This window comes from Cinclus cinclus, chromosome 3 (genome assembly GCF_963662255.1).
Source record: "Cinclus cinclus chromosome 3, bCinCin1.1, whole genome shotgun sequence".
In the NCBI taxonomy this organism is placed as follows: domain Eukaryota; kingdom Metazoa; phylum Chordata; class Aves; order Passeriformes; family Cinclidae; genus Cinclus; species Cinclus cinclus.
The window spans coordinates 41,089,222-41,111,053 of record NC_085048.1 but is presented as its reverse complement, the minus strand read 5'-3'; the positions used below and the strand labels follow the sequence as shown (position 1 = coordinate 41,111,053).

The window sequence follows — 21,832 nt, the reverse complement described above, 5'->3', positions numbered from 1 at the left end:
AGCCCCACCCAACCTGACCTAGAATGTTTCCAGGGAGGGAGCATCTACTGCCTCTCTGAGCAATCTGTTACATCACCCTCCCAGTAAAAAACTTCTTCCTTAGATCAACCCTCTTTTAGTTTAAAACCACTACCTCTTGTTCTATTGCAAGACACCCTACAAAAAATTTTATGTTCATCTTTCTTTATAAGCACCTTTTAAGAACTGGTAATTCAGGAACTTGATGGGGCTTGGTATTAAACCTTCATTCCCCACACATATTTACCCCATATTATTTAGAGTTTCAACTGTCTTTGTCTGAATGAGATGGATAAACGGACTGGTAAACAGAGACCTACACAGGCACACTGTAGAATAAATCCACAGTTTTATAACTCTTAAAACAGAATTTGCTTTTTTTCTGGATTCTGTAGCAACCAGGAGGCAATAACCAAGTCGTGGATGAATAAGTTAAACAATTCTGGGCCCAGTACTGAGCCTTGGGGGACAGCACTAGTGACAGGCCTCCAACTAAATTCTGTGCCACTGATCACGATCCTCTGGGATCTGCCATTCACTTCCAGAGTTTACCATGAGGATACCAAGAGAGAATGTCAATAGCCTTGCTGAAGGCCAGGTAGACAATATCCACTGCTCTCCTCTCATCCATCCAGGCAGTTGTCTCACTGTAGAAGGCAACCAGGTTGGCAAAGAATGATTTGCCTCTGATGAATCAATGCTGACTACTCCTGATCACCTTCTTGTTTCCCATGTGCTTGGAGATGACCCCCAGGATGATGCATTCCATCACCTTTCCAAGGATTGATGTGAGGCTGACTAGCCTCAGGAATATTAAATTTCTGGGTTTGCTTCTCTTACAGGATCTATTTCTCCACAGGATACCATATTTTTACTATCACATTTGTAGATATTTCTCTTTTGTCCTATTTTAAAATACTATTCTGAATTAGTGTATTATTGATTTTAATATTCAAAGTTTCCTGCAATACATAAAAACGTATTGCATAAAAGAAATGCATTTAACTGTTCAAAGCAAACATGTGTTATCTACTCAGAATATTCCTTTTCTCACACTTGCTTTCAGTTAAAAAGATTTTTCTTTATGGCTATAACTTGTGCATTTGCATGATGCAATAAATTCCAAATCAGCCCCTGAATGTATGGTGAAACCATCCCCTATTAAACAAAATTAACAGTTACTATCAATTTAGGCTATATGCCCAATGCATTTTTTGCCATAAAACAAGTTTGCAAGTCTTAAATGGTTTCACATTCCTCTAAACCATACTAAGAGCATAACATGAATATTTTAAGCAGCTTAGCTTTGATTTAAATATATTTACTCTGGATATGCTGGCAGCATCCCAAAATGCAGTGTAATACCCTTAAAGCTGGCAATCCCAAACTCAATTTAAGAGAGGAGATAATATGGACTAGCAGCATTAAAGCAAATAAAGTCAATTAACAGGAGGTTTTTTTTCTTAATTTGTTTTCTCTAGCTTGAAATTGCAAAGGATGGATAAAGCTGTGGGATTAATGAAGAAAGAAATTAATGGAAATGGAATATAAAACAAAAAGGGAACAGAGAAGTCCAGGAGCTATTATTCATTACTCAGTTCTTAAGGTTTAAAATTGTATATCAATATTCTTTCATTTAAAGCAGTCACAGTGCAAAATGGAAATTCCACCTTTGGAATATTTCAGACATTCACCAGCATATTCTAAGAGAAGGAATACATTAATTTGAAAGCATTTACTTCCACTGAAAAATAAATTTTTCAAAATGTATCTCTAGTTAAGGAAAACAACGTTTACTGCAAAATCCCTGCCAAATTATCTGTTCCTGATATTTCCCTCAGACATAAAGACTAAACCAATTCATTGTTAAATGAGTTATTCAGGCTGCTGTATGTGCATGTTGAGATGTTGGCATTTAGGTGTTCCAAGATCAAGACAAGAGGAAAACAGCCAAAAATAGTCACAGAATAGTAACACATTCCACAAGTGAAAACAAATGCTTACATTATTTAGTTACTGCTTGAAGATATTTCATATTTTCCTGCCTACATTTCAGCCAGCTTAAGAACAGAAAAAAAAATCAAGTTCTGCTCACATGATGTTGTCTACAGTTACACTGGAAACCTTTCATTGAAAGTACTGCTGGAAACGTTGCTAGTAAGTTCCCAGCACCCACTGATATTATATTATAATTAACATTACAATATTATAATATTATTATTATATTATAACGATACTATATTTTGAAAGTTTGTTTTCAAATACCTATATTTCCTGTGATATCTAAAAAGACAAAAACAGTCACTTCACCAGGAGAGCATTTCCCAACAATTCTATAACACAGCTCATAGGAGGTTCATTCTAAAGAACGTTTTAGGCATATGTATACCCATATGCTTTGTTTCAAGACCCATCTGTTTTGATTTTATAGATATGTTTCAAAATAACATTTATTTTGTGAAACATACACCGAGTGAAAGGGTCCACAATACTTGCTTTGAACAACCAGAGGGATTTCTTCTAAACCAATTATGTTATTTGAATATATTTTCATAAATTTGACAAGGAAACTGCAGAATCTTTTCTGAAGCTGGAAACTGCATTAAGCTTCAAATCAAAATTGTGAAGTCAAGATGTTAAGCAAAATTTTTATTATTATTTCTGTGAATATTTAACTTCTGCATTAATGAAGTCATTCATTACAGTCTGTGAGTAATTGAATGCTGTAATTCTAAGTGGATAGGTATTTAGCTGGTCTCAAATAATCAGATTTAAGCACCTTTGCAGAATTGTTTTTTTTTTTTCCACAGGTATCCAGCCATGTAGGGTATACTTTTCTAAGACAAGCCTGCAAACACATAGAGTCATCCTGGATTCAATAAAGCCCTCAACTTGGGTCAAAATCTAAATTATTTTCAGATTCTATTTGTTTAGAGATGCATATTTCAACTCGTTATTAGCATTTCCTGACTCTTTAATATAATGTGAGCAAATAATCCATCAAACCCTTGGATTATGTAATAGACAATATTTTCTATTTACAGCTCTTTAGCCAGCTATAAAATCCCCTGCAAGAAGACTGCCCACCTTTGAGGTTATTTCAACAGCACATTAAAATGAGAGGTAAAACCAATCTCCCAGCAATCAGAGATTTAATATGACAAGTTTGAGTGAAGAAAAGCTTCGATAACAAAGTAGCAGTAAAATCAACTACTGTCATATATACTGGTCTCACCAGCCAAATACCAAATAACAGCAAAAATGTGGAAGGATTAATGTCAAACATTAACTTTCAGGAGTTCTCTCCTCTCAGAAAAACAATCAGTTCATGTATGATCCAGGGTGGCTGCACCCCCAAGTGCATGCCCGAGCACAAATAGCAGGTGTGGAAAATGCAGTCAGCTTAAGAATCAAAGATTATTTGTGTAAACACTGAAAAAAAAAAAATTTCATTGTAACCAGGTTGGGGGAGGAGAATTTGGTTTTATCAGGAAATAGATACCTTATTCATGTTGGCAGATTCCTTGGAATGCTGACTCAAAGCCAAACTTGAAGAATTTCATTTAATAGAAAAAATATTATTACTTTATTATGGATCAAAAAACCCCAAACATACAAACCACACCCAAAATACCTTAAAGAAGACCTATCAAAAGAAAAAAAACCCAACAAAAACCAAACAAACACAGAAAACCCCCACAGATTCCAAAGTTACTCAAATTTAAAAGCCATAAGTTTTTAAATGCAAAATGTAAGGTCATTAAGAAAAGCCTATGATTAGGTTTTTAAACAGAGTTTAATTTATAAAAATTTATTTTATCCACAGGTAAAAAAATTGTCATTTCCATCAGACCAAAAAGTACGTATTATGCATTCCAATAGGTGTCTCCCCACCAATACAGGGGGAACAGCACAGGGACATGACACAATATGTACCTGCTATTTCCATAAGTGAAAACAGAACTTAGGAAATGTTCAATTTTCTGTGTTGGCTTTTTTTCTTCTTTATCCCTTCATATGGAATCCTACAACCTACCATGGCAACTGCTAAAAAGCAATTCTAATGCTTTGCAAAATACATGCAGGAATTTTATATCACTACTGTAAGAAACTGAACATTCAATATTATTATTATTATTATTATTATTATTATTAAGCAGGATTAGGATGAATTTCAGAATGTTTTGAGAAGTAACATGGAAGTAAGACACACAGTTCTGAAACATGGCCTTTCCCATTGTAGTACAAGAGATGCATCTGTAAAAACTAATGCAAAATCCAATTGTGGCACATGATTAACTAGCATTCCTTTTAAAAGATAACTTTATTTCATTTAATATATTTTCAGCGTTTATCAACATTCTAAAAAAATAACTACCCATAACTATTGGTAGATTCCCAAGAACCAGAGGCAAGGATTTAGGTATGATACTCAAATTTGTGTTTTTCAAAAGTAATATTTTGTTTTAATATGATTGAAGCTTCTCTTGTGTTTGCCTGGTCATTACCAACATTTATCTGTTTACTGGAGTTGTATCCAAAAAGGCAAGGTCACAGGCGATCCATTTCAAGAAAAGATAAATCAGGCAGATAACACAAGATCCTTGACCAAGGCTGCTTAAGGTTTATTTATAATGAATCATCTCATAATGGTGTCATCAGTTTTATGTATGGTTATACTTACAGCTCTTTCTTTTGTATAAAGGAAATAGTTCTAGAAAACTGACATATGAAGAATCTTGGTCTATGGATGAAAATGCCAACTGCTTAAAGTACACAAACACAATGTATTTAATAAAATATCAAGATCATAGTTTTTTTCCATTAAAAAAAATTAAAAATAAAATAATACATCGCTATTCCACATAACCAGTGAGCTGATTGTCCATCTAAGCTTTGGACTCTCAACAGCTACGGGCAGCTGTGAGATTACTGTGAATAATAAAATTTCTCCAATCAAGAAGATCATAATGATCTACCTCTTTAACAATGGCCAACAGTTCTTTCCTTGTGACACAGTAACATTTCTCAGCAGCACTGTTTGAGTATAGCATGAAACTATGCTCTGTGGATCTGCACACTTGAAATTGTACTTCCCTGTCTCTGAAACAGTTGTATCAGTGCCCAGAAGGACAGAGAGAGTTTGGTTTTGGTTTGGGGTGTATTTTAGTTTGGGTTTTTGTTTTGGTTTTTTATTAATACTATTATTAGTTTGGTTTATGACATAAGATCAAAGCACTCAACTCCAAGTTTCCAATAAACCTTTTCATATTTTTACCCCAGCTGAACACATTCTTATTCTAAGACAAGAAGCTACCAAGTTAGTTACTAGCTTGTGCAGCTAAAAACACCAACCTCCACACCTCTTCGTACCCAGAGGCCATACACTTCACTGCTGTCATAAACCTCAGAAAAGTGAAATTGTGAAAGTGACTCTTTAGTTTTTTACTAAATTACACTGGAGATCTCCAATGATAACGCCAAGTCTTTAATTAACTCCTCCTTCTACATAAATTCTGAAATAACAGTAAAAGATGTTACATGACAAGGAATAATATGGAATTGTAATGGAACAAGACAAAGTAAATACAAGGTAAAGCAGTATTCAGACAAAGACATTCAGCCATGCAGCATAAAAAGTTGTGGAAGTGCAGTAGTGAAATATGAAGATGGAAATGCAGCTCATTTGTCTTTTCATAGCTGTCAGTGAAAATATTGGTGAAGATAGTGACCGATATGTCTTTTTTTTTTTTTACACATAGTATTTTTTTTTAAATGGAACTTGAGTTCATTTGAAAAGCTTTGTGCCACTTTGTGTTACGGAACAAAGCGTTTCCATAAGACAAAAAGGAAAATATTTGGTTGCTACTAAAAGAACTACTACAAATACATATAATGGTGTAATCAAGATAATGTTATTTTCTTAAATATGATAGCACTTTTTATAGAAGTTTTAACATAAGTCCTAGTTCTGAGATAATCAATGTGTTAAAAAAAAACTTTTACCTCTGAAGCAAACAAACATAACTGGTTTTCTTAAAAATATGCAATTCTATTGAAAGGTAACTAATTTCTAAAAATATCAGAAAAAAATAGCTAAGAGAAGTAATTATAAAACATGGGCTAAAAATATTTGAAAAATAAAAAGCAAGCCTCTGCATTTCCAGGTCACTAACACTGTAATTATGAAATACTGTAATGAGAGCATTTAAGAACTCATAAAGCATCTGAAAATCTTAGCATACCCCTATTCCTTGCCAGCCCTGATAGAAATTTTTTTGAAATTTTGTATAACAGCACAAAAAAGTCTTCACCAACCATAACATAGTTCATTAATACCTAGGCTAAGCCCTTTGCAGTTTTCCTTTCACTTTGCTTAAGAGCTCAACTATCTTTACAGCGACACCAATGAAAATATTTTCTGGTTACCAGTGGGTTTTTCCCACAAAAAAACACAAAATTAGTTTCAATTTATCACTTCAGTATCAGAGCTACATGAACTCTAAACCTTAAACTAGTATTTTATTACTCCATCTTCTTGGACTTTAAAATGATGGTTCAACAGGTGATCCATGGAATTAAAATCTCTTCTGGCTTTGTGCCTACTAACTATATTTGTGCAGTTATCCATGTGGGTAAGCTTTTGAAAGAAATGTGGAAATGTGCCTGATGAAATAGGGAAGTCAAATACAGAAGTAACGAAAACTCTTCTGCTTCCTCAGAAGCTCGCCTAATTGATCAGCAAAGAACTAAAAGCTCAGCATATCATGGTTCTTAAAAGCTGAGACTGAGAAAACTTACCTAGAGGTTTGTTGCAGTGCTGTAGCTTTAATCTAAGAGATTAAACTGTAGCAGAAATGGACTTCACTAGGCTCTACTGATTTACAGCACTGCTAGCTGAAGCCTGAAACATTACCTCCTCTTAAAAATGTAGTGAAAGGAAGTTACTGAGGGTCTCACACAGGTAAATCCTCTATAAACAAACATTTCCCTTACACCAAGAATATTGATCCTTGGCAAACAGAGTGGATGTCTTAACAAATATCACTTCTACATTTTTAGCAGTTGCAGTGGGGTGTTGTAGGTAGGAGCATGTATACATCCATAGCTTCATTCACAGATTTTAGTTTATCTTTTTTAGGGTAGAAAAATTCTAGTGCTTTCCTTTTTTTTTTCTGCCATAAATAGGCTTGACTTTGTGGATTCTTCATTAAATTTCATGGTTCCTTGCTTGAATTTTTGTGTTTACACAACCATTTTGAAAATATCCATGAAAATCACACCCTGTAAGAACAGCTTCTGCCACCTTCACAGGTCTCTGCTGTCCCAGGTTCACACCACTTGCCAGGAAGCAGACAGATAATTGTTATGAGTCCTTCCATCAAAGACCCCTGATACACCCTCAGGCACTTCTCCTGATTTGCGTTAACGACAACTCCAGCAAAGGAAACATACGCCCACTTTTTTTTCCTACATTTGGGTCACCACTTCACAATAACGTGTGTGTGTATTTGTGTGCACATTCACACAGAGCTGTACTTTTAAAATCATTGCTGCCTAGTTCCTCTGTTCAAGCCACAAAGAGCACTTTGTGACATTCAAATTATTGTCAAAAATAATTAAAGGGACTTATCATCAAAAGTACAATAATCAATTGTTAATATGGATTAGTGAAAATATCACTGTTTACTTTTTAAAATATATAACCACAGTGGAGTAGAAAACAAAGAGCTAATTTTCTACCCTTATAACCATCAGATTGGTTCTGGTGAGTAGAACACCAGTTTTCTGTAGAAACAAAGTGGGGAAGGCTTCCAAAAATATGTGTTACAACTCTCCTATAAACTAGAAGATGACAGTAAGGACAAAAATGGAAATCATTGTGAAGAGAGTGCCTGTGGCCACGACAGCTAAATTCAGCAACTTTATCTAACTCAAGCATCTTCCCATGAATGAAGAGTGAAAAACACTCTGAAAAGTAAGCCACACTGCTTATTTGAGTATAGGGCATAGTCTTACCTTAAGTTACAACAAAAGTAGTGTTTAATGAATGTTGATGAGCACAGAACAATGCAAATCTACAGCTCAATTTGAGATCTCCAACGTCCAAACACAAAAGGTCAAAGATGGACAACACTGAACATGCTCTGACTGACTAATGTTGATATGATCTTTAAATGTGACTTTTCATTGTTTTGGCAGGTTTGAAAAGACATTAGGAAATCTGATTTAATGCATTTTTGAACACATTTTTCTTAACTGTATCACAGTCACACAGCTTCTGAAGGCATATTGAATGTCGTGAATTATAGAGTCTGCTGAGATCTGAAGAGATAAGCCTTAATGACACTCATATTTTATAGGCTTTCCTTCTCAAGGACATCCAAACGAATACATATAGCATTACTGGAAAGAAGTCACATGTATCTTTCACAAATTTCCATTTTCTTCCCTCAGTTGCTTACAGATGAGCTATGCAAAGGGCTTACCACCTCTCCTGAACTGACCCCATGCATGCTTCCTTCAAAGCTAAGAAAACAAATCTAGGCAAAAATAGATTCTTTAACTATGTTTCTGCTCTTTATGTAAACATCATACTCAATATTCAGTAACAAGCAAAGGGATTTAACTGAGCAAATTCTTGGTTTTTAAAAAAATAAAGCTATACTTATTTAGTTGAATTATCAGATCATTTTGTCAAATGTTATTTTTATGTTTGATTTTGACTAGACAGAAACAAAAATCTTACTACTTGCACAGTTGTATATGTCCTTTTAAGAAAAAGAATTATTTTTCCATTAACCCTTTTCAAGTCCCTTCTGTTATTTGTTCAACACTGATGGCCTTGAATTGATCTGCATTATTTTTCTCAAGCCACCTCCATCCTGCTTATCAATGTTCTTTCTTTCTACAAAATGAAGAGAACAGCATTGTCAGGACTATCTGGGCGTCCAAGTAGTTCACTGACTGAAACAGATCAGCACCTCAAGGTATGAAGGCAAGCACCAAAAACCTTAGCTTTGAAATGGACTGCTTCAAAAGCACAGTTTTAAAAATCAGCAAGACATACTCCCTCAATATTTGATATTTTCTTTTAAAAAGAAGAGTTCCAAATTTGCCCTCAAATTAGCTATGGCCAGTCATTGGCCTTCCATTTGAATTTTGCACAATAATATTTTCAAAAATCAGCTTCAGAGAGTGAAACATCAAACTTTGATTGCTGCATAGACTAGAAGCATATATGGGTGTCTCAAAACACCAGAGAAAGTAAGTATTTCTAAGCAGTATATAAATACTTTCTAAAAATGAGTAATCATTAACTTGAAAAGGTGTCTGGGCTAAGGTCTTACCATTTGAATAAAAAAAAAACCCCAGCTTTGTTAGTTAGCATGCATTAAAACTGTAAGCACTGTTGAACAGTAGAAATCAGAAAAACAAAGATGTTGCAAGTTAGATTCCCTAAGGCTCAGTCCTAATATTGGCCCTTAAGTGGCACAATAGGAAACAAGAATTATGAATTTTAATACTCAAATGCATGCTGATGATTTATTAAAAGTTCTGTATGACATTTTTAAACAAATATTTGCTATTAAAATACTTAAAATGTGAACATACATATTCCCATTAATGTATATAAAACCAAGAAACACTGTAATTAAGCATTTTAAAAGAATGTTTAGAATGCTTTAGGATACTGTTTTAGAACACTCTGTGTGCCTTTAAACTTCCTAAAGTACCTATTTATCCAAATTCTTGATGAATAAGTAACATGAAACTTCTTCTTCAAAAGATTTCCTACCTTGTAGGATAAATGTTCCAAATATCAATGAAGGTGTTGCTTTAGAAAATAGTTTTCTGTTACAGAATATGTAAATTTCATTTTTGCTGTTATTTACATATATTTCTGCATAGTACAATGTTTCTGATTGTGTTCCAGCATTTGATCAGTTAAACAAGTGGTTCTGCTACTACTGAAGTGCATTAATCAGCAAGTATACCATTTTCAACTGAAAAAAAAAACAACAAAAAAACACCACCAATCAAATTCTTTTTTATCATGTTGAATTTGTTTTATAGTACATGCCTACATACTGTTAAGGTAAATAAGTGACGAACAAATGTAGGTGTAAAAAAAGATATTGTGACTTTAAAAGATAACTGGAATTAGCATCTTTGCTAATGGTGACCAGCACAGGTGGTTTGACTCAAAGACCATTGCTTTCAATATCACTATGGACCTAATCATGCATTAGGAAGAATAATCTATCACCAGTTCATGCAGCCAATAACTATACCTAGGATAAACTGGCAAATACCCATGAACTTTAACACAAATACTTCAGTTTACCATTAGAAAGATCTAAGCCACTTTTTCTGAACACCGTGCTACAGCTTTGATTCTTATTTCACTTCATACTAAAAAAGCAACTGAACTGAACAGAAAATTAGAGGACAATCAGACCTAAGGCATACTGCAAGTTATCTTATTTCAATATTTGATCCATAAATTGTAGTTTTGAGCTACCACATAGGAAATGATGCAAAATTCCTTATATCATCCGTGGTGTAAAGATAAAACAGACCATCATAAATCAACTTAGCACTAAACTCTCAAGGACTGTACATCTCTGACAATCTCAGTAGTTGGTATTGACTAATGATTGAGTACTCACACTAAAAATGTAGGTAGAAATAGAAGAATTAATTGGTTTCCAAGTAAAAGAAATGGTTTCATCAAAATTTTGCAATGTGAACAGTTGGGGCAGGACTGAAAATATTTGCTTACATGCTTAAAAAAGTGAAAGTCAAATTTTACAATTGTAAGCTATGAAACTCCGATTTTCTTACAAACATTTCATGCTTACTAGTGTAATTATTTTAATTATGGACTCTTTGGTAAATCATGTCCTAATTGTGCAACTTCTAAATAACAGCATAAATGTGAGTTGATTGATATAGCTGGCATATGTTTAGCTCTTGAGCTGATTGAAATAGCTGGTATATATTTAGCTCCTAGGGGAGGACAAAAAGCCCAAATGGATGGCAAGTTCAATAATAAACTAATCCTTTATAAATTTGCCCAGATTATTGCCTAATCACATATCTGCTCTTTTTTTAAGAAAATTGTTTTATATTCAGTACCAGTTACCTTAGGACAAAAACCATTTTAAAGGAATAGCTATTTCTATATTCAGAGGAATGTGACAATTTGAAATATAGCACTGGACATACATAAAGAGCTATGTATAAAGACAGCACACTCTTTCAAACTGAAATATTCCGGCACCTTTTGAAGCAAGCTTGATAAGCTTCATTCAATAAATTTCTGTAGAGTAAGTAATCAGTTAAATATGTGTGTTCACAAACAAGTCCTTATTTACAGGACTAGCAATGATTGTCTATTGTGAAAACAAGCACCACCCACTCGCTGGCAAGCTTTTAGCAGAATGAGTGAGCAGTCTCTGATTCAGCATTTTTTATTTTCATGTCAGGAAGAAACTGATGACCCATTTATATATTAATCTTTCCCTTTTAAATTTCCATCTGAAAAAAAAAAAAAAAAAAGAAAACGTTCAATATGTTGTAATAAGCACTAAAGCCTGGGGGGGGAAACACTTAGTCCACTTTGACTTCACCATATTGCTGATTCCATGATGAAAATGGCTCGTCTTGTCTAACTTAAGCCACATAAGAGTTATCCAGCTTAAGTCAACCTTGTCTAATCCTCTGCCTTGTTCACTCCCCAAATGCTGCAGAGGAGCCCTGAGGCATGGCTTAGACTAAGAGTTTAGTTGTAAGACAGAAATGAGAACTTCCAGATTTTTTACTTCTTCCACAGATTTTCCCAGAAAGTTAGAAAAATAATGACTTTCCAAGAAGGACCAGAACAAAACATATTCAAATATACATTCCTTTTCATATAAGTAGCCACTACCTATTTCACCATTTCAAAATAGTTAAGGAAAAAAAGACAAAGTGAGAGGAAATAATCAAATACAGGATCAAGGTACAAAACAAAATGAAAAAAACAAACCAAACAAATATTTTTCCTTCAAAATTATTCTGCCCCTCCATGAAACCACATTTTTCCCTTTGTCTGCAAAAATATGATGCTAACCTTTAGCTATATGTACTGAAATCATATAAAATGTTTTTTTTTTAAATTAGTAAACAGAGACACACAGTAAAATATAAAGATAGAAGAAAAGAAGAGGGCAAATAAGTAATCACTTTAAATGTAAAAGGACATCAAGTCTCCTAAATAACAGTTCCTGACAGCAAAGTAGGAACACACTCTTCGGTCAGTTATGAAGCCTTATACAAGAATTAATGACTCTAATGAGGTTTTTTTCCCCCATGATGGAAGACTGACAGACACTTTCAACATTCCTAGTTTAATTTACTTTAAATAAGCATTTCCTTGAAAAAAAAAATAGGATTTAAAGAGTCTGCAAGTGGAAATATTAATATAATAAAATACACATTCAGATAATGTGCATTAATGTATTTCTCCAAAATCCTCTAAAACGCCTAAATGAAATTGCCTTCCAATGCATGGATAACAAAAACACTTTTACTGTGAACTAAGAACAAACTTTGTCATCTAAACTCTACAGTGTAGCTGCACATTAAGCTACTCCTACTACAGCCTCCACTCACAATACCAGCAGGGAACCTCTTTTCCTATGCCCCAGGCAGAAACATCGGGAAATGGAAACACTTAAAAATCCTGTTATCTAAAAATGCGTATTTAATTTCAAAGCAACCTACCAGACATATTTCTAGATGAGTTACTGTGTTTCAATAGCATTTTGGATTAGAAGAAAAATGTTCAAGGAAATCTGAATCATGACTGATCCAAGTCACTTGCAAACTGTGGTGCAAGCATGGCTTTTCAGTAATGTAAGAAGAGCAGTCTTGACTTGAGTGTTACACCTATTTGTCATTCCCAACTTTTGCCTAAAGGAAATAAAAAGCACGGTGCTTTTAATTCATTAATAAATACTTTTAAATTAAACTTAGATCATGTTTTTGAGTTTAAGTGTTTTACATAGCACTAATATACCACCTGCTTTATCCAAATATGGCTGAGCTCCAGTATTGGAATAATGATCACCACATATTTGTTCTGTATTCTTTGCATTACTGAGAGCTTTGGCTGTTTAAATTGAAGGTGCCCAAGACAATTATTATTATTGTATAACAAAGGAACCAAAGGACACCGGGGGGAAATGGGGTGGGAGTGAGGAGAAGAAAGGGAGGAACACAGCATGGATGGCACAGAAAACACACAAAATTATAAGTATTAATATTACAGTCATCATTGATTCTCTATATTCCAGTTCAGATGTGACAGCATAATGACATTATGTCATTATGTTATCATGCTGTTTAATCTAATCTTCCAACATACATTACAGAATAACACTATAAAAAACTTATTCAGGAAAAATTAATTTGCCTTGCAGATTGGGGAGTATGGAAATAAGGCACCCTCTATTTTCTCTTTTACATTACTGACATACCTTCTAGTAATTGTTTCTCTGAAAGAGATTAAAGAGGATGAAGGTTAAAACTCAGAAACACACGAGGTAAACGCATTAAGTAGGGGACAAAGATCTGCTTTATTTACAATGACTACAAAATGCTTGGTTTGCTTTTTTCCCTAAATTGAGGGGATTTTCTCTGGTATGAAATAAATACATAAATGGGGGAAAAAAAACCTAAAACTAAATTCTAATATTTGAGTTTAGAAAAATCTCCTTTTCTCTAGTTTCTTATCTCTAGTGGCAGAAATAATTTATTTCAGCAACCACATTTAAACTGGAGGTATTACTTGAACATTGCATCTCTTCAAAGGACAAGAGGCAGTAAGAAGCAAGCTATCAGTAAGAATAAGCACTCAGTAAGAATACAAGCTATCAGGCAACTGTGTGAAAACCATTTTATGAGACTATTGGTGTTCCAAACACTGGGTGAAAGGATCTGGGGATATTCCAGAAAACCCACACGGATGAAAGCTTTCTTAACCTACATTAAATCTTGATAATGCAATAATGAGTCTTTTAAAAGGATAAGTCTAATTCCCCTATCTAGTGCAATAAAGACTGTATACAGCTAATCAGCTTTGCCCTTTCAATTAAACTCGTCCAGGACGTTCTATGTAGTCAGCACCCTGAATGAGTCATTAAAATTCTCGTTCTGTAAGAGTTGTGTGCAGTGCACCGTTGTTTCTAAATTCCATTAAATCCAAACGGTCTTTATCGCCCCATGACCACTGTGACTTCAATCAGCCAATTTAATTACCTTACAAAATTGTCAGCAGAAGCAGCAAAGAAAAACAGGAAGGGTTGTGACGTTATCAAATTGAAATCTTCCTCTGTGCTGTTTAATCTAGACCAGTCAATAACAATGCTTTTCACCTCCTTGCTGCCTCCCGAGGCTCTTAACCTTACTCTTCTTTCAAAGATTTCTGTTGTTGTTTATAAGACTGATTTTGAACTCCTCTTCGTGAGGATGTTAACAGATATTGAAAGCTTCTTCACCTTGGCAGTAAATTTTTCATTGGCTCTGAATGCTGGACTTGCCAAGACATGGACCCCTGAGTTTGGCTTGCAGATTTTCATTACACTCTTGACTGCCTTCCCCACTCAAACAAGATATGTACTTTTTTTTTGTTTGTTTCTCTCAAATAGAGACAGAAACCTTACCTTCTCCTACTAAAAGGATGTCAGTGCAAAATCCAAGGGAAAGATAGCACACATCCAGGAGAGTTAATGCAAGTCCCTTAAGATTAATCCCATTCGATTACCCAGCAAGTATTTTTCATTTGACCTCTTGTCTCATACACATCTGTACAGAGCTAGTTCCCACTGCTGTGCCATGACTTCGCTGGTTTTAATTGCTATAATTTTGAAATGCTCTCCTGAATCCCGGAACCATGTATTTTGACACCCACTGTCACCTCCACAGGCAGTGGATGCAACGAGCCAGCCTATTCTCTGATTTTGCCACACTCAAGCTCATAAAAACAATTATATGGAGATAAACTCATTTGAGACAAACGAGCTCAGCTAAGAAGTATGTCAGATGAAATCCATACTAAATCTTCACAGAGGAAGACTCAAACACCTAGCAATTCCCCTCTCGGGGTTCCCACAAAGGAGCTGAAAAATGAGGGGGATTTTTCCCCTAAATCACAAAGAAGACATTATTTTATAATGTCTTTTATAACGTTTGATTTGCTACGATTATTATTTTATGTAGGGCAACAGGGAAGTGCTGGGTTCCATGAGGACTTGGTATGGTGGATTTTTAGAAAAAAAAAATAAAAATAATCAGTAGTAAGAAATGCTTCTAGTGAGAGTTCAAAACTCTTGCTTTTGCCCTTGAAAAGCTTTTCCTATCTCTCTTCACTTTCTTTTGCTTTTAAGCCGTAAGAAGCCACATGGGCGCACACGCCCTTCCTTTGTAGTTCATTGTACCACAAAACATTCAGTTCCCTTTCTCATCTGCTTCAAGTCAAGCAACTCCAAAGAACCAAAAAGTCAAAACTACAGGTATATGCCTCTACTTGTCTTTACCCTTCTTGAATGTTCTGAAGAAAATAACACATCACACAAAGTGGGTTAAAACTTATCAGGAAAGTGAGCACCCTGCAGTGGAAATCTTTAGTCTTTCACCACATTTCCACGAATAACGAGAGCAAATACAGTGGCCAAACTTTTTTCACCTTCCCGTCACAGATCTCTCTTCCCACCTTTGCTATAGGAAAGGCGAATTGCTCACGGCAGTAGAGACAAGGCCGGAAACGGGCAGTTTAAATAGAAGAGGGATCTTAGAGCACTCCAGACTTCAAAGCGCTGACAATCAAACTCTATATCAGGTGTGGAAAAGAAGGGGGTTTAAATAGCCCAGGCTCTTACTGCCTTGGGCAAGACGAGGGGTGGGTTTCTGAAAACACAGGTGAACAATTAGAGGTGTTAACAGCCCTTAATGGCTTGTTAATTCAGCATTTCGGCGACAAGGTGTTAAGATGTCTTCAGGAGGTAAAGGCAGACCTAAGAAAAGCAGTCCGACGAGCCCAGCCGATCCGTCCCTCTGCCCACTACGGCTGGGCTCTGGATCTGCTGAGTTCCCTGTAATTTCCTGGGAGCCGCTGCCGTGGGTCTGAGTTTACACAGGAGCAGTGAATCGGAAAGCTGCGAAATGCGATCCCCGATCACGTAAAGCATGTGCCGGCGGTCACGTATTTTGGCTTTTGTTCAGTGCCAAGCGATAAGGAAAAGGTTTCCATCACACTTAGCAGAGCGGAGAGACAAATACAAGGCTGCTGCCTTTCTTCCTCGTCTAGGTGGGACCTATCTTTTATCCGCACCAATGGTTTAGGGCTGTTCCCATTTGACACCCTCGAGTACCATATAAACAAACTTCACCTTCAGCGTTCCCTGGGCTCGCCTGAGGGAAAGTGTTCAAAAAGGGCAAAGGAGGGAGCTTGGTCACATGCCACCCGAGGCAATGTGTCGTTCAGGAAGGGCGCCTCGTGCGATGCCCGAATACCACGGCGCCCAACTCCGGCAGCAGCAGCAGGCGGGTGTCCAGATGCCTAAGCTAGTGTCCTGGGAAAGGAACGGTGCCATCGCACCAGCTTCTCTCCCTGTTCGCTCCATAAGCTACAAACAGAAATAACCTCACGAATTTGACAGATAACCCACGCGGTTCGAATTCCCTGTGTGGTTGCTAAAAGGTAGCTTTAGGGAGAGAGAGGGAGAGAGAGAAAGGACATGCTGGCTAGTCCCAACAATGAGAGGAGCCGTGGGAAGGACAATGCGAATCCATGGGCTAATTTGCAAAGGAGAAATGAGGGGGCTGCAGCTCTGGCAGCCTTCAAGCTCTCCCCTGTTGCCATAGCACTGCTGGCTGAGGAAGAAGAGCGGGGGCTGGCAGGCTGCCTTCTGGAGGGAGTCTCCTCAGCTCTCGTTTCTCCTCGGCAAGGACTCCTCGGCATCCCGTTCTCCTGGTCGCAAGGACATCCCGAAGGGACTGATAGCAGGGGAACCCAGAGGACTCGGTGGGGAATTCCCCCTTAGAAATAACCAAAGCTTTTCCACAGGTCAATCCCTGTCGCCTCCCTCCACCATGCTATGCCCTACGCAGAGATAGAGATGTCAGCCTTTGGGGAAGGCGTGGAGGTTCTCTCGTGGTCACAGACAGAGTGACTTAGGCTGCACTAAGCTAAATCCTCTTCCCTTTAAAACAGAGATGTGAATCAGGCCCGGATGAGCAGGGCGAAAACTTTCTGCTCTTTCCATATCTAACATTCTCCACAATAAAATAAACTTATCAACTGCTCTCTACCGACTTCTAATGTTCTGTGATGGTTTGGCGACAATTTTTTTCAAAGACAGGGCAGAGATGCAGAAACGGATTTCTCCTTCGCTGCTACAAACTGTGGAGTGAGCACAACTCGTTGACCAGCTGTGTGACCAGGACTCAGTTGGAAAGTTAGCCCAGTAAAACATACATACGCATGCACCACCGTGTCACTGGGCAACAGACCCACTGCATCACCTTTCAGCTTCGGAATTATTTATTGCTCTAACTCTTGCCAAACCGCTGCTCTCTAGGGCTGCCTCCAGAGATACACTTAACTAACATTTCAGAGGGAATGCCGCATTAAAGAAGGAAAGTCCACCTCTTGCTAGTGCTGTGGTCAGGAAGATGTTTGTTTACATAGCTATACCTAAAAGTAACTCAGGCTCCTAGAGACAGACAGCTGGCCAGTGCCAGTTACATCCAACACTAAATTCATGGCCATGGTTATGGATCAGACTGATTGCAAAAATAGACCACACAATTATATACGGGCCCTTTTAGCCATGTCCAAAGAAACAGGCATTCCTGAGGACGGTTGCTAAGAGCAACGTGCCTTAAGCACCACCTTTAGACTAGATGGAAGCAGGAAAAAAGTGCTGCTAGGAATTCAGCACACGAGATTGGTAACAGCCTGGTGACTTATTAATCATTACTCACCTTCCCCTCCATATAAAAGTGTGCGCGGGGGTGCTGATTTAAAATAGATACAAGCCAAGGCGTTATTCCCAGGCAAAGGCAAGAGATTTCTGTGCCCCACAGAAATGGATGCAGCTGCTGCCACAGTTTATCGCGGACAGCGCGAATGCGGGAGATCCGCTCTTCCTCCCTGCACCCATGCTGTCGGCAGGCACAGAGGATGCCGCTTGTATGGGGGAACAATTTTCAGCCTGTAGCTCGCCCCGGACTAGCACCGAAGAACATCCCCGGCCGCATAGACCCCTTCGGACCTGCTTTCCGTACTTTCCGTCCTGCCCTTCCTCACTGCAAAACTTCTGTAGGGGATGGAGCGGCTGGAATTTGTCCCTCGCTTGCTTGCTTAGACACACGAATACGCGCGCTTGCAGAGGCAGAGCTCTTAAGGTTAGTGCCCTGGTCGAGCTAGGATAGCCTTTAGACTGCAAACCCTCTATTCTTGAAATGTCATTCTGATCTATTTTTTTTTCTTCTTTTTCCCGGGAGAGGAAGGAACTCCTACAACTTTCCTCACATAGAAAAGCTGTGCTTTCGAAAGGTACGGCGAAAGCTCAAAGCTCTTCCCCGAGCACCGGTCAAGACATAAATTATCTCTTCTCTAGCCCTAAACGCCACTCAAGTGTCAAGCAAACAGACAGCTACTTCAAGGGAAATCAGCCCAAAGGTCTCAAATCACAGCGTTACGCCCGCACGGGATCGGGTCGGGGTGGGGGGGGGGAGGGGGATCAGAGACGGGCGGCAGAAACTTAACAACTACTTGACAGATTTTTTACTGATCAAGTCCCGTATTAGCCATACTTTTCCCTACTATGGAAACAATAAAGCAAAACAATGGAAACAATTACGAGGAAGCCACACAAGCTGCGCAGAGCCGTAGGCAACCGCGTTTGACAGTCTTTTTTCTATTGTTATTATAATTATCATCACCATCGTGCCGTTACTACGGCTACAACGAGCAGTAGAGACAGAAAAAAAAAAATCACACAGCAATTCATCCCTCCGGATGCAAAATACAGAAGGACTTTGCTGCCCGACTCCGATAGCACGTCCCAGCTCTTCCCCCAGCATCCCCTTCTGAGTCAATCCTACATATATCACATTCAGGCTTAAACACGCAATGAAAAGTGTCGGGAAATCTTACCAAATCTTAATACATGTGTGGTTCCTTGAGAATATCCAATCCACAGTAAGCAAAGAAGGAGTCTAATGATGCATCTGAAGACTGAATTAGTTACAATATGGGAAATAATCTTCATGATGTTTCTATGCACACACGCGCTGCCTTACTTCCCCCTTCTAAGCCGTCAGGTTTCCCGGTAGGGTGAGAATGAGGATACGTAAACTGATGGCCCTCAGACACGATCACGGCATGGTCACAGAGAGAGCAGAGAGTCTACGCTTCCCAAACCCATTAGCAATCTCTGCATGTTCTTCATTCACTGCGCCAAGGAGCAACCTTCAACTGCAAGGAATGGTGGGACATCCATGTTAGTCGGGGGAGAATCCTTGAGAAATCCAAACACACACAATGTCCAGCCGAGTAAACCTGGGAGGCGAGAAAGGAGGAAAATCAATAGGTAATCCAGCTCGAGAAATCGCTGAGGTACCGCCACATAGCGAGCACCCGCCGTTTCACTGGCGAAGCTTTTGCCGTGCTCCCATTCTACTGCACTGCTGCACAGCTTCTGACGCGAAGCCAAGATTAAGTGAGAGAAATTGAGATAGCTTCTCTCTCTTTAAGGCTGCCTGCCAGACAGCCTTCCCAATTTCTATTATGCAACCGATCTGATCGCCTAGCTTTGTCGGAGGCCAGCTCGGTTTAATTTACATGCTTCTTACTGTTATTAGTTATTCAGTTGTTCTGAACAATAGCTATGGGGGGGGGGGGGAGGGGGGTTACTGTTAGAGGGGAGAAGGGAATCGGTTGTGTGAAAATCAATTCCTGTATTTTAATAACTGACTGCTTGGGTCGAGATCACTTAGCTTTAGAGTTGTGAAAGAGAAGGCTGACAACAAAGTCATGCAGGTTATCAGAGTAACGTTCAGGTTTGGGGGAAAAAAAATATAATGGTATTTACAATCATTAACTGTTACTCGTTTTAATGCAAGAAGTAAGATAAACACAATGGCTTGTGTACTGACTGTCCCTAGGAACTTGCTCCGGACCCAGTGATAACGGAGCACCAGATTGCTTTTGCAAGGTAACAGGAATCGGCAGCGCTGGAACAACCTTGTTGAATGCACAGACCTGTTTCGCTAAACTTGCTTGAAATTGCAGTGTTGCTCAAAAGACAGTAACTTCGGGATTTACTAGTTTATTTTCACTTTATTCTGCCACTCCCTTATTTTGCACTCTGCTTTCCTTTCACTCTAGTATTATGGAAATGTTGCTGTTCCTCCCTATACTATGATCTATGGAATTTGTCATTTTGTTGTCCTCAGTGAGAGCAACAGCATTTCCCAATTTGATAATGGGATGCTGAGTTTACATCTGCAAATGCAGCCACAGATGTTTGTTTTTTTGACCAGGTGTTCCAAAGAAGATAAACCCATTCTGTGGACTACTTTAGATTTTCCTTGGAAATGCAATTAGTTGTGTGCCTGCATCCACTGAAATACATTAAACCAGGACTGTCAGACTTTGCAATCTAAGTCAGGATTTGTTGAACCTACTTGAGCTTTACTACAAACACTGAAATACAATTCCTGTATTTCCCACCAGGAAAATGGATTAATTTTTTTTTCTACAGTCTGCCTACAGACATCTTTTGTCTCCTTTATCTCCCTCCCTTGCTTTTCATTAATAAAGAAAGTATCACTGGGAGACTTCCACAACAGATACATACAGAAGAACATATAATAAACTTGACTTTGCAGGAATAAATACCAATTATGCCAAGCTAATGAGAATACTATGTGAAATCTATCAGAAACAGAGCATGGCAGAGGTGAGTTACAGTTTATTCTTAATTAACATCTGTGTGCTGTAGACCTGTAAACAAGTAACAGCAGCATTAGGATTATAACTTGTAGTGTTTGTGGTCTGCATCCCTAGAAGTGTTAGCAATTCACAGTAACTTTTTATCATTTTGCCTTACTGATTTCCTCTGCACACTTTTACTTAAAACAGTGTAAAATGTTGATGAAAAGAAATGTACATTCTGCGAGAGGATTATTAAATATCATTGATTTTTTTTCCTTAAGATGGAGGCATAACTGCAGTGTCAAAAATAAGTATCATGAATGGCTAGTTCTGCAGTCTAGCAGGGAATTCAATCAGACGATTTGACTATTGGAGCACTTTAAAAAGAACACCTAGTGTTAAAAGCAAGGATATCTAGCGACTCCTTCAGTTCACTCTTAGAATATCTCCCAGTAAAAAAATAATGCAGAGAGATGCTTTTTCCTCTATTTATTATTTCATTTATTCTTTTCTACTCGTTTATATTTTTTCTTAATCCAAGGAGAAACAAAATCAACCCACATGAATACTGTGGAAGTTCATTGCCTTCCTCCCTGGTACTGCTGAAATAAAGGATATTATTTAGATACATTTTAAACTGTGAATTCTCAGATGCAGCTTGCAGTCTAACCGGACTACTTTTTATTTATTTAATTTCGTTTTGGTGAAAAGTTTTGAAAATATATTACAATATTCGTCGTCAGGTTTAGCACATTAAACATGACAATAACCTCTAGACAAAGTGACTCCTGTTATCAGTTTGATTCTCTAATGTCTCTTGAA

The 21,832-nt window shown here is 37.6% G+C and overlaps 1 protein-coding gene across 1 annotated transcript in view; it reads right to left on the bottom strand.

The window, feature by feature from the left end:
* The window catches only part of GRIK2 (glutamate ionotropic receptor kainate type subunit 2), a 354,252-nt gene extending 334,909 nt beyond the window's left edge, over positions 1–19,343 (bottom strand). The window contains exon 1 of the mRNA XM_062489908.1: positions 19,229–19,343. Within this exon, the coding sequence (XP_062345892.1) occupies positions 19,229–19,343 (115 nt within the window). The remainder of the gene's footprint in view (positions 1–19,228) is intronic.
* Between the last annotated feature and the right edge of the window lie 2,489 nt (positions 19,344–21,832).